The 14786-nt window shown below is 24.1% G+C and overlaps 1 protein-coding gene across 1 annotated transcript in view; it reads right to left on the bottom strand.

Annotated features, from left to right (window-relative positions):
- LOC145841388 (WD repeat-containing protein 90-like) overlaps nt 1–12852 on the bottom strand; it is a 46527-nt gene extending 33675 nt beyond the window's left edge. The window contains exons 1-12 of the mRNA XM_082948749.1: nt 12760–12852; nt 11244–11283; nt 10645–10773; nt 7917–8008; nt 7489–7636; nt 6935–7058; nt 6571–6757; nt 5701–5736; nt 1609–1747; nt 1437–1544; nt 900–1082; nt 279–456 (exon numbers count right to left, since the gene is read on the bottom strand). Coding sequence (XP_082804875.1) covers nt 279–456; nt 900–1082; nt 1437–1544; nt 1609–1747; nt 5701–5736; nt 6571–6757; nt 6935–7058; nt 7489–7636; nt 7917–8008; nt 10645–10773; nt 11244–11274 — 1355 coding nt within the window. The 5' untranslated portion in view covers nt 11275–11283; nt 12760–12852. The remainder of the gene's footprint in view (nt 1–278; nt 457–899; nt 1083–1436; nt 1545–1608; nt 1748–5700; nt 5737–6570; nt 6758–6934; nt 7059–7488; nt 7637–7916; nt 8009–10644; nt 10774–11243; nt 11284–12759) is intronic.
- Between the last annotated feature and the right edge of the window lie 1934 nt (nt 12853–14786).

The raw sequence follows: 14786 nt of genomic DNA, 5'->3' as shown, positions 1-14786 counted from the left end.
GACTAGTAGGCATAGTCATAAAAGTAATCCCGAGCTTGATGCAGTACCTGACCAACACAATGTGTTATCAGACGAAACTGTAACAGCAGAGGATTATAACATAAGATTTGATGGACGAAAACGCTATAGAATTTAAAAAAGATTTCTGTATTAGTTAGGTACTTAAAACTAATATAACTGAAAAACATAAGGCGTGAATATATGTACTTAATTTCTCAACTATCTGTATTAGTTCGATTACATACAAAATGTTATAAAGTTTCAGAAATCAAACTCACTTTCCAGATGCAGCGAGGACAGCACCGGTTCGTGAAAACGACAAGCAGTCGATGGATGCGCATTGGTCGTTTTCTATCGTAACTATGCATTCGTGCTTCATATAGTTCCAAATTTTTACTAAACCACAGAAACCTCCTTGAGAGCTCGCTAAAATTGTCGGATGCTCTTCTAGGTCTTCTACAAAAATACCATTGAAAATATTTTAAAATCGTTGAAAAACATATATGAAGCAGCAAAAGTAATAATTTCATGTTTGAATATACTTTCAAGTAACTACAAATAAGTTTTAGGTGCAAAAAAACATATATAGGTTTTTAATTAAGTGATTCTGCTAAGTATTAAATACACAAAACATTATTTATAGTACTTCCTTATCACTTTCTAAAAAAGTTTGCTTCTTTTAAAAAGTCACAATGACAACAAACGACTCAAGTCATCTAATTTATTAAGGAGTTTACTTATACTTTATGCATGGTAAATTTATGTTTATAAACAAACGTAATTAAAGTTAAAAATGGGAAAACTTTACTAAAATTTATTTAATAAGAAACCTAGCTAAATTAAAAAGAAGTAACATGTAAACTATTAAACTTAAGGCAAATCAAAGTAAGTAATCTCACGTTCACTTTGTTGCTTGTTAAACGCAAGTGATGTAACTGGACTTGTGTGGCCAACAAATATATGTTGATTCTTAGTAAATGTATCCATTTTAATTATTAGCGCTTGAACTGCATACACTACAACATTACCATGATTTGAAGGATCCCAAACTGATATACCTCTTAAAGTTACAATCAAATATCCTTCAGTTGTTTTATAAAAAAGTTTAGAAAACAATTTGTATATAATACTTGATATTCGATAACTTATAAAACTTTTAGATTAGTATTTAAAACTAATAGTATTATGACAATAAAAACTTGAAATCTAATTGTTAAAATGAATAACTTTGAAAACTCTTAGATTAGAATTTAAAGTTAGTACAATTTTACAATAAAAACTTGAAATCCAACTCTATACTTTTAAAGTTTATTTACAACAAAATCTTCTAAACAAATTTAAAATTACTAATATAACTTTTATGAAAAATACAAACAGCTTTATTTATAATAAACTTTTATTTGAAAGTAAAAAACTTTAAAACCTAAATGATTTACTGCGATATCCAAATCCAATAGCTCGTTTGGCAAGTAGAACTTTTTCCTTAGGTAAATTAAACGCAGCTACTGACGGTATTTTATTTTCGCTGGGAACTTTTTTCAGTACTAAAATAAACATATATAAAAACTTATTAAAATATCTTATAAGTTATGTAAAAAACTCCCATACATTGATCGATTTCAGCCGACTTTGCAACTTTAGAGTCATTTACCGCACACTCTGCTTCGTTTTCATGGATGTTAACAATTATGTCCGTCTTATCTTTTTCTTTTTCAGAATTAGCATTCTCTTTGTAGCTTAAAAAAGACTATTAATTAAAATCAAGCCCAAAATTTTTCAAAAAATTACAGAATCAAACTAAACGATTTAACAATTTAAATTTACATAGTATGTGCATATAATAAATTATAATAAACAACAGTTATTTACAGCTATTTCATATATGAGATATTTCTATCTTATATAATCCCCAGAAAATCTTAATTTTTTTAGATATATTCTATAGAAATTTAAAATTTAAAATTTTTATAAATATTGTGACGTAGTAATATTATAATTAATAAACTAAAACTTTTCTGAGTATTATGTGATCTAGAAATGTATCATGTATGAAACAGCTGTTAAAAACTATCGTTTATTGTATAATTATATACTTAGCTACAATTTTAATTGTCGAGCCCTATTGACCGAAAGTTTAAAAAAACTATAAATAAGTAAGTATATTATAAAATAATATAAATATAGAGAGAGACTGTTGGCTTTTTTGCATGCAATTTACTTCTGGTGAAAATTTTACTTGAATTGTGAGACACGCTAAATGACTATTTTTTGGCTTATTTTGTGCTTTATTTAATTAAACTATAAAAAGTGCAGGCTAATATACCTAGCTAAATAGATAGAAAACTTATTTGTTTTTTCGTTATATTAGTTTTCAATAATCCTTTACAAACTTGAAACTTATAACTTTTTAATTATCATATCTTTATGTTAAGATTTTAGTTTTAATTTACAAATATAATTTAAAGTTTTATAAAGAAAATTATTCAGTACGTCAAAATGGATTTTTAACATTTATCAGATAAAGCAAAATCTAGATTTTTTAATTATCAAAATTGTTCTCTTAAAAAGATTATACTTAAACAAATAAAATGTCTACAATATTTATTTTAATTCAACAAACTAAACATAATCAGGTTTCTAAAATGTTCTTAATTTTAATTATATTAAAACACAAGCTAAACTTTTTAGTTTTAATAGCTTAAAAAAGAGAATACCATACAACTAACTTATCATCACAAAGATTAGCATTATCTAGACCAACAGCAGGTAACAAAGTAATGTATCCAGGATCAGGTTGAATATCTTTACTCGTACATTTAGAAATTGCAACCTCAACATCACCCCAGTTTTCTACTTTTTTCTTAGAATCAACGTGTTTGCTCTATAGAGATTTTAAAAGTTTCCAAAAACTATTGTTTTAAAATTACGGTTCAAGTATTTTTAACGTTTTAAAAGTTGTATAAATTAGTAAAAGCTTGCTTTTAGTTTTGACAGTTTAAATAAAAATAAAAAACAAAATGTATAGATAAATAAAAATATAGAATAATATTACTATTCAAAAATAAATAAAAAGTAAGTTATTATACAATAAAGTAAAAAAAATTCCAAACACAAGCCAAAATATGCAACTTCTAACCAATCCTATCGTAAATCTTAATTATATGTCTCTGATGAACAAATTTTATATCAGCCTTAAAACTTTATAAAAGATCTTACGGTCAATGAATTTTAGACACATCAATTCGGTCAGAAAAATTACTAGAAAAATTTTAAAAGCTTGCTACTCTATGTTGAATAAGTTAAATAGAAAAATTTTTGAACACTTAGACTTTTAAAAATGTTAACACCATATAACTAAAGTACAACTTAACCTTCACTTAAACAAAATATATTTCGTGGTATATAATCAATTTCTTAAAATAGTAACAAAAGATCAGGTTTTCAAATACTTATATAATCATAATTATAAATTACAAATTAAAGAAGCAATGAAATCAAAATGTTTATGTTTACAGAGGTTAGATTTTATTAATAAAATACAAACAGATTCCAATCTATTCAAATGAAAAGTTTTATTATAAACTTTAATTATTTTAATCTATTCAAACTGTATGTTTGTATATACACGGTTGTTAACTATGCGTATTAAAATAAATGACTGTATTTTGACACTGAAGATTCTGGTAGGTTTGTTTTAATTTTATCTGTTTTACAGTAGTTGTAAACCTATGGCCTGCCTTAAGGGATTACTTTTATCTATAGAGCTAAGTTACTTTTTTTATAGATTTAACTACAAGAGCTACAGAGTTATAAACATTTTAACCTTTTTAATGCACTAATAAAAGCAATTAGAAACAACAATATGTACAAAATTTGTGCCAAAACTGCTTACATCAACAACAACTTATAAACAATAAAAACATTAACCGTGAACACAAAACGAAAATTGCCAAAAACTAAAATACATTTTAAAACTAAAGGGCAAATTTGTTACATAGTTATATATATTTTTTGGTATATGTACTTTACTCTTTTAATAAGTTAGTTCCTTGTCGTTCCGATAAAAATTTTTTATAAAAGTACTTAAATTAGTAAATCATCATACATTTCTCATGTTCGCATATCGGATCTTAGCTATAAGGTCATAATAGTGGCCTAGAAGTGAATATTACTCTAGGTTTTGCTGAGAAGTAAGAGTCTTCGATTATTTGTTTAATTTTTTTTTCTACAAATCTTGAATTCTTATTTATAAACGACAATATCGAAAATTCTAGTCCTTCTGCCTTTATATCATTTAAAATCTTAAGATACATAAGTAATTTTTAATTAAAAGTATCCTTAAAACATTACAGCCTTAGACGAAGTAAACCATTTTTTAATACAATCAGGCTAAAAATATGGTCTTGTTTGTTGCTTAAGATTACACCTTATAACAACCTTATAAAAGTTACTTTGATAACTTTTTTTGAAAGAAAAATTTCCACAAATTTAAATCATTTTGTAGAGCAAATTTTCTTCTCTTAAAAAAAACAGATAAAATTAATTAAAAAATCTTAGCTTTTGCTATTTTTAAATGATAAGTGCTGTGGTTATAACACAACATTGCTAACCTTTTAAGTGAAAAGTTATTAAATCAACTAGTTTTTAAATCAACTATTCTTTCCATATACTAAAATTGGTAAAAATGGATAAAAATTGGTTTTATTGTGAACCAACTTTTGATCAAGTTCTTTGTAAAAAAAATATTTTTGATAAGCAATTTTTGAACCTAGACACTAAAAGAAATTAAAACTTAATATTAAAAACCGCTTTATTTTAAAATATGAAAGTTCAACTTGAACAACACCTAACTTTCTACTACTAATCCGTAAAATTTTTTTCAAACTATCTTAAAAAATGCAGTGTTTTAGTGACAATTTCTACCTGTAAAACAACTTTTAACTAAAAACTCTAACGTCGATTTTTTGGAACGCATTCGGGTTATTTCAGAAAATCAAAAATAGACTCTATCAAGGTTTTTCCAAATCAGCTAAAGTTTTTCACAAGGTGTTATTATGATATTTCTTAAACACAAAAATTATTTCTAGCTGAAAACTCAAAAGTCGTATTTTTTATAAGGGCCCTACAATACATATAATGAGTATAAATAAATATAATGGCTTCTCATATTCTCATCTTCTTACCTTCTTTTAAAAACTATTTTATTGTGCTTTCAAGTTAAAATTTTTGTGGAAAAACTAACTTCTGGTAGCAGGTATGTTTAACTTTGTGTTCGAACTAAGTGTTGTCTTATTTTAATTTTGAACGATTTATGTGAAAATTTAAATAATTCAACTTTTATTACTGATAATTTTTAACTAAAGTTTCTTTCAACTTTTGGTTTTGTTTTACAAAAGGGTGTTCATGTACCTAAGGTAAATCCGTATAAAATATCTAACTAACATTCTAGTATATTTCTAAATAAAAATTAAAGATGTTATACATTTGAAAATAAAAAATATCTTTTACAAATGTAGAAATAAAAAAGTTTACTAATAAAAACTACACAGTCACACTAATTACATCGACTCGTTCTATTGAAGTTATATATCCTGGTATTTGTCTAGTTTCAGCAATTCTTTTATTTTCGTCAACAAGCAACAGACAGTTGTCACTTTTTTGTATTGCATCGAAAGGAAGTTTGATTTTATGAGCATCAACTGGAAATCTTATGATGTCATAAAAATCGTCCCATTTCTGTATTATTATTTAATTTCTAAACTCATGATTGTTAAATAAACATGAGTAGTTTAATTTATAGTTATTTAACTTATTGGTTGTTAATAAATTACAAAAATTGTAACTTAAAATATTACAGTGAAATATTTTAGTTATAATGTTACTACTTGAATAGTTTTTAATGTTTAAAATCTGTTTATTCTAAGTTTAATTAAGAAACTGTAAATTACAAACTAATTTAAATTTAAAACATTTTTTTGTAAGTTTTATTAATAGTAACAAAAGGGTTGATCACGCCAATTATAATGCTTTCACATGAAGCAACCATTTGCTGACAATTTATATTTTTTCAGCAAATGGTTGCTTAATGTGAAAGCATCATAAACCGTTTGTAGATTAAAGATTGCAAGTTTTTCGGTTGTGACTGACTGATGAGTCCTAATACGGACGAAACCGGTCTCAGTCTACCGAAACTTGTGGTCTGATGATCGAATTGGCGTGATCAACCCTTTAGTTAAACTTGAGCTTGTCTCACGGCAAACGAAAGTCCAGGCTTCTGCTCTGCTGACTTTCGCCGATGTTTTTTAATAATAGTATTAATCTAAACTTTATGCAAATAACTAAAATAATTAAAATAAGTTTTAATGTTTCAGTTCATTTTAGAAAATTAAATTTGAGATACTTAAATAATTCTTAAAATCAAATTCATTAAAAACTTTAATTAAACTGACAAGTTTATTTTATTAAATTAATTAGTTTATTTAATTATAAACTTAAACTATGTTTTTGTAAATTATTAAAAATAATTCTTTAAAACAAGCGTAAAAATACTGGCAGATAAGTCAAAAAAACCTTATTTTTAGGCAGAAAAAATCTCATATCGTTGGGTGTAGGAGCATAGTTTTCATCATTACGAACAAATCCTAGCTTACGAGCTTGCTTGATAGTAAGACGAGGGTCAAAGTTTATATCCGAAGTAAAGCAATTTTTAATGCACATATTAGCGCAAAATCGCATACTTTTAAGATGTGAAAACTTTCTAAAAATATAAAACATATGTGATTACTAAAAACTTAAACAGAAAATTTTTCATACTTTTATTTAATCTTTCTTAACTACTTAAGTTTTGCTTAAATCATTTTTTTAAATTTTATAACTACATATGAAGAATTTTTGACATAAGATTTAATTTGGGTTGATTATATTCCTAACTTACTTATTAGAATAGGTAGAGTAAATATATTTGAGGTCCATGACGAGAAGCGTCCAGCGCTGGGATATTGGAGCAGGTCCTAAAATGTTTCTTTTTTCTCCTCTTGAGACTATTTCTTCTATACTACCTATAATTAAATATGAATACAGATTGAGTTAGACTTGTAACTAAAAAACAACAGTTTATATATAACTTAATTTACATAAAAAAAATAGTTTTAAAAGTTATCAAACTATTTTAATTAAAACTTATATCAATTTTCATAAAAAATCAAACACTTAGTTTTCTTAATTATACTAAAAATAAGACAATAAATTACAGTAAAATATCTAATTATTAAAGTTACATTAAACTTTATAAAACCGAGTACTAAATATTTACTTTTTGTTTAAGTTAAAACTAAACTTGTAGAATTCATTTAAAAAACTTTAAAATTAGGTGTTAATGTTTCCAGTATATTTTATGCAAAATAGTTTACATTTTTTTAAATAAATTATAAATTAAGTTTTATTTCTGATATAATACTAAAACTTATTTAATAAATACTAATTTGGAACCTTTTCCAGGCACACACACGAAGGGAAACTTAAGCCAAGTGCTAGTTGATCTAAACTCCTTATAGATGTTTGAAAATGAAATTCTTACAACACACTGATCACTATCTACAGTATCAATATGTACAACAAAATGTTTTTCAGGTACAGGCTACAAAAAATAAGTTGTTAGTAAAGTTTGTAGAACAAAAAATATTAGACAAACTTAAAGATGTTAAAATAAACAGCTTTTCACAAAAAAAGACAATTGAATTTAATAGTCAATTAAGTAAAACTTAGATTTTATTTTCAAAGCTATTTTAAGCAAACATTAGAAAATATGCTTAAACTTGTATAGATTTGTTATTTTTCAAAGTATTAATATAGATAAGTTTTAAAGAGAACATTAAAGCTTAATATAACAACATTTCGTAGTAACTTTAATAACTAACTCTAAACGCAATATAAAAGTATCTGCCTGTGAGTCCAAGAGAATGACCAGACAACTTAGGTAACTGAATATAATTAGCTGCAGGTATGGAACCTAGCATTAACAAAAATATTATCAAAACAATCTAAATATACTACATTCTTTCAAGACTTTTAGTAAACTTTTAGTTTCGGTCAAAGACCTCCTTAGTACTTATAAGTACAAGTGCTGACGAGGTCTTAGACCAAAACTTAGTTACTAGTTAAAGTATTGAAAGAGTAAACTATTTTAACTGTCCTCTAGAAGTGGAAATCTTTGTTAATTGCTTTCGATATAATAAAATAAAATAACGATATAATAATCGAAGTACCTTAAAGGTATAAATAAAATTTAATAAGTTGTGTAGTTTTTTTACAAAAACTAACATTTTTTATGCAAATAAAAATTCTCAACTTAACTAGTTAAAGAAGCGTTCTACAAAAGTTTTTGATGAAAACCGTTAAACAAGGTATTATTATTTAATAAAAGAAAAAGTATTTCAAAACAACATGTAATGTTAAAAAGATAAAAATACTTAATAAGTGACAAATTATAATATAATTTGATTTAATTGTCTTCAATAAACAAGTACAAGGTTTTTGACGAGTGATTTCGTTTTATTTACTAAACTCAGGGTTGCCAAATTGTTTTTGCAAATTTTCTCTAGGTTTTCTTAATTTCTTCTAGATTTTCAGAATTTCTTCCAGGTTTTTGAAAGTAAATCGTTTTTTGACCATTTAGTAAATTTTAAGTTAAAAAAAATATTTTTGATACATGTAAACTACTACTACAATATTGTAATACTATTTTATCTTTGTTTAATTCTGTTGCAAGCTGTAGTAACATTCGAATTTAATTTCTTTAATTTCTTTTTACATGATTGTTCCAAAGCCTTTAAATTATGTTGATATATAACATAAATAGCCATACAATCTAGTTGAAATTCGTTGTTAGTTTTAATTTTTTATTGTTTTATTAGTAATTATCAAGCTATATAATTAAATAAGATTTTATAATTTGCAATAAGTAACATAGAGTTAAATAAGATTATTTCAAGTGCAGAAACTAAAATAATTTTTTAATGGTTTCATCAAAGTCTAAATTCAAAATATTAACCATAATTAAACAAAAACATTAAACCTAACTAATTAATACTTAGATACTTTTAATTAACAACGCACAACCAATGCAAGGTTTGGTTAAATCATAAAGAACATAAAAATATACACACAAAATAGTTATATTAGAGAATCATACTTTTATATACTAGAATGTAATAAAATTGGAATTCAAATGTTGGATAAATAAACTATCTAAGAAACTGATGTTTTAAGAAATATTTAAACTAAAATGAAAATTACCAACTTGGAATTCATATCAAAAAACAGTTAAAAAACAAAGCAAATTTTTATAAGAACTTTACAATAAACTATGAAAAAATTATTTTGAATTACTAGAACTACATAATCACGCTAGAACTTTCTGCTTAATTCTTAGAGTATATAATATAATAAAACTATATATTGGGCATAAAACATCGCATTAGACATATTCTAATTTCTCTTGCTCTTAATTTTCTTTTAATCTAAACTCTATTTAAGTTGCATCAGAAATAGATTCTTGTTGACTGACTTTACATACTTGACATTCAAAACAATGAAAATAAATGTAAAAAATAGTAGTTTAATTTTTCAGTAACATTTCAACTTATAATTTATCAATTAATAATTAAAAAATTGTAATACACTTTTTTTTAGTCTTAAAAAAATTCTTAAGTTTACTGTTATTGTTATTATATATATAAATTGTTAAAAAAATTGTTTTTTAATTCCATTTTTTTCAGCTTCTTTTACTATTTCTTAAACAAAATTTCAGATTTTTTTTCATAATTTCTCAAATTCAAAGTTTTTCAAGGTTTTAACGCAACCCTGTAAACTATTTTCAAGTAATTTGGGTTTGGGCTATAATTGCTTTACCAATTAATTTTTTTGTAAGTTAATTTGATGTAACTTATAAAACTTACATACAGTAACCTCTCAGGAATCTATGCACTCTTGTATAACTACACATTTTAGAATGTCTCAAAACAATTAAGTTATAATTATAAAAACATAAAATAAAAAGTTGAAAAAATGTAGTCAAACATTTTTTTTTTAATCTTTCAATAAGAATTTTATAAATAACTAAAAGAACATTTTCTGAAATCATAGTAGATATATTTGCCACCTCTTGTTTAAATATGTTCTCTTGTTTATTTACGCACTGTTATTGTAGACGCAATGTGTGTAGATTCGCAAGAGTTCGCTGTGTTTCATTTAAATTCTTAAACAGTTTTCATAAACACTAAAAAACATTTTAAAGTTGCTGACATACAAATTCTTAAATAAATATCTAGATATAATACAAAATTATTATCTAGAAACTCTCTAAAAAAGTAAACAAACTAAAAAAGTAGATGATAATTTTTAAATGTTGTACCTATAAGTACATTTTTATTCTTGACATATGATTAAAAACTAACTTGAAATATAAGCATAAATTAAAGATTTTTGTATATTTTCTACATAAACTGTTAAAAAATTTTTAGAACTTTTGTAGTACTTATTAATTATAACTTACTTCAACTAAATAATCTTTAGCATTTAAGTTGTGATATTTAATAAAAAGCGTTTTGATATTATTTTTTATTGAAACAAATCATAACTAATAACCTTGAATTTTGTAAGTAGTACATTTTATTTGTTTATCAAGCAATTTTTGAACATTTCCTTCTTTTTTCACTTTATTCCATGTTTCAATTTTGTACTGCTTGAAAATATTTACAAAAGGGTGCTGCCAAACTGCAAAAACCTCATTTAAATTTTTCTAAAATAAAAAATTTAAAGCTAAATATTTTAGAACATAAGTAAACAATACCATTTGAATGGTTAAAAACAAAAAACTAAACACTTGCAATGCAACTTGAAAATCAGCCTTAAATGTGCAATAAAACATTATTTTAAATTACTAAATATAAAAATTAAAGTTTAAGTAACTTGCTTAGTAATTAGCTTTACAATTTTAATTTTTAACATATTAATATCTTTTTAAGATTTTTAAGGTTTTTTAAATGTTGGAAACTTTATAAAAACAAAAAACTTTAGCAAGCATATGACAATTTAATAAAACTATTCTTAAAAGTTTCAATAAAACGCTTTTTGCTTAAAATCAGTATAAATTTTAAAAGTAAAAACCTAGAATCAATTATTGAAATAAGAAAAATTGTTAATTAAGCATAACAATTTTTTTTACTCAAAACTTTTAAACTTACTTGGCTTACTTCCGTTCGGTTTTGACTGCATTTCAAGATTCTGTAACAAAAAACAAAACGTTTCAGCACATCGTATTTAAGTCAAAAAGATTTAAACTTACTAAAAATCTAAACTTTAAAATATAAACTCACTTATGACAATTTTTTTAACTAAACAGTCATTCAAAATCTATAGAAAATATAAAAATTGGTAATTATTGTAAATGAATATAAAACTTTTTTGTTAGATTTTGATAAATGTTTAATTAATTTCAACAAATTGTTTAGCATAAAATAATAAAAAAACAGGGTTGCCACTCTTTAAATTGAAAAAAAACAGCCTAGTGACCGAAAACTAGCAAGTTTGTGAGAAATAAAAAAATACTTATTATAAGTCAAAAAGTGAATAAAACTACTATTAATCAAGCTTAAAAACTTAAATCAGGAGATTGTCAACAAAAAAAATTTAAAAAAAAATAGCCTGAGATTAAAGAAAAATATCCAAACTAACCCTAGTTTTGAAAAAATACTAAACTAGCCTGAGCTTTAAAAAATTTTTAAACTAGGCTTTTTGTCATTTTGCAAAAAACTTAATGAATTTTCATTTGAAAACAAAATATTTTCTTATTCTGAATGTTTCAATTTATTAAAATTACGAAAGTGGCAAGTTAATTTTTCTCAATTTAGACAATCCTACAAACTCCATACTTATACTCAAAAAATTTAAAATGACAAAAAATGATGTACTTTTCAAAAACTAATAAAAATATATCCTAATTTAAACTATGTTAAATAAATGCATGATTTAGGAGGTGTATACAAGTTTTATAACTTTATGAAAAAAAATACTTATGTACATAAATTTATAAGTATAATTACATAAAATTTAACAGAATAAGGATTTAACCCTACAAAACAAAACAAGCAAAGCCAGCTGGATGAAAAAACAGCTATTTTTTTACACAAATAGACTATTATTATACTGACAGTATTTATTGGATAATTACTGTTTGTAAGCATGAACAGCTCTAAATCTACAATTTCCAAAGCTAGTATGCTAAATAAAATTATGTCTAAGAATTACATTCAAAGTTGGTTGTTTAGTACTCAATGTTTTAAAAAGCAGATTTTTATAGTTATAAATGAAAACAAACAGTGTAACTTTTTTATCAAAACTAAAAATATTCATAGTAGCTATATTAAAGCAAAACTTATTTTATTTAAATTTAATATTTATAATATAAAATATGTAGATTATAATAATTTTAGATAATCTACACATTATACTTAGTTAAATTTAATATTTTAGTTTAATACTTCACTTTAATATTTTAACTTGCTTGAAAAGGTTGCAATCTTTTGCCACCGAAACCGGTCGTGAATAATCTATTTAATTTGCAAAACTCTATTTAGTTAAATTTGTAAAAAATCTTTATTGTTTAATTTTTTTATAAAAATTTGTAATCTAAAACTACAAATAGTAACACTAGGTATCTAAAACGTATCAACTTTTCATTGAAAATAAAAACAAAAATACCTTCTTCTTTTTTCAGACACACATAAATAAATTGTGAAAAACTTGTTTTTATGGCTTTACTTTTTTCAAGTTTGTTGTTTACTTTTAGTTAAGATTTATTTTCTAGAAAATATAAAACAGTTTTAAAATTGTTTTACTAAAATAAGAAAACTTAGGTGGAATTTCTATTTATACAGTCAAGTTAAGTATTAGGAAGTATTTACAATGATAAAAACCAAAAAGTGACTATTGGGTAAATATTTAGCTTAAAAACGAGTCAAATAGCTTGATTTTTCTTAAATTATCTAGATTCTATTATGTTTCTAAATGTAGGGATGATTCAACGATTTACTAAATATCTCTGTTGAAAAACATAAAAGTAACAAGGTTGCCAAATGTAAGTTTTCAAAATTTCTTCCAGGTTTTTAAATAACACAGGGCCTTTTTTTAGTATAAAATTAAGTTTGAGATAAAAATTTTAAAAGTAAAAAACTGTGTTAAACAGTATAACAATATTGTAAAGACATCTTAAAGGTTCTTTAAATGTGTTTTTTAATAAAGAAGTTATGATGATCACAAAAAAAATTTACTTTCATAGATTTTTGGTGTCAAGTCAAAATTTTACTACCTAACATGTAAAAGTTGTTTAAAATTCCAGGTTTTTCTAGGATTCCAGGTATTTTTGCTATCTTGAAATAAACAGAGTGGCTTTAAATAAATTCTGGGATTTCCTATTTTCTGCCAAGTTACAAGACTTTTTGTCAAGTATTTATGAAACATTTTATACCGTATTATAAGTATACAAATATTAGATAGTTACTTTAACAGTGTTTTATAATAAACAAAATCCTAAATAAAACAAAGGAATACTAAGGTTTTAAAATGTCTTACTTAACTAATTTTCTAAATTTTTATATAAAAATGGTACAAAACTTAAAGTTTTTTTTTAATAAAAGTTTAAAGTTTTTTCATTTTTTTGCTAAACTTTTAAATCCCAGGTAATTTCAGATTTCCAGACTATATGACCGCCCTTAACAAATAAAATTTATGTAGAGTTACAAAAAATCAAACAATGGTTTAAACAATCTACAAGTTTAAAGCACGTTAGTTTAGTTCAAAACACTTTCAGACAACAGTCCGTCTTCAGTAAACTTATGATAAATTGACTATGTCCTGGACTAATTTAAGAACTTTATATAAATCTTGTCTGTATATGTACAGGTAATACTTTTTCATCATAAAACCTTTCAGGTTTTTTGTAAGTTTAAAAAGTTTATTCTAATTTAGCTTATAATAATTTACTCTTTAAGGTAAAAAATCCAGCCTGAGTTACATTAAACTGTACACTTCTTATAGGTGTCCAAGAGGCACTTCAAAAATTTTCCACACAATTTAAGGAAAGTTACTGCTTTAGTGCATATAAAAATTTGTTTAAATCCTAAGAAACTTTAGCAATTAAAAAAAATGCTTATAAAGTTTAAATACCTAAGTGTAACAAATTTAAAACAAAAGAACTTGATAAAAAATTTTGAGAAAAAAAAATTATACTTATAAAAATTAGTCAGATTTTTATAGAAAATCTAAACTAGCCAGTGTCCGCCTTAGTTTTTCAAAAAATTTTAAACTATTAAGTTTTTTAAAACTGGTAATTATGTTAACAACTATAATGGAAACCACTCATTTCCAATCCATAATCATTTCTCATCCCCAATCAAATTCCACCTAGTCAAATCCAAGAACCACTTACCAACCAAGGTAAGGTTAAAGGTAACAGTGGTAGTAAAAAAATAAATAGTAAATAAAAATAAAACTACGACTTTAAAGAATAAGGGAATAAATAAATAAATAAATAAAAATTAGTGGAAATCGTGCATGGGTGGTATTTGATCAGGTGGGAAATGATTGTGGGTGGGAATTGTCAGTATACCATTATAACAGACTTAATTTTAAATATATTGAAATATTTGTATAGCTTTGTAAATTATAAATCTTCATCTTAAATTTATTACTTTGTTAAATCCGTTTCAACAACATAATTAAAACATTAT

This window comes from Thalia democratica, chromosome 7 (assembly GCF_965202585.1).
Source record: "Thalia democratica chromosome 7, ktThaDemo2.hap1.1, whole genome shotgun sequence".
In the NCBI taxonomy this organism is placed as follows: domain Eukaryota; kingdom Metazoa; phylum Chordata; class Thaliacea; order Salpida; family Salpidae; genus Thalia; species Thalia democratica.
Note: the sequence above shows the minus strand (reverse complement) of the source record. Positions and strands in the feature narration are given on the sequence as shown.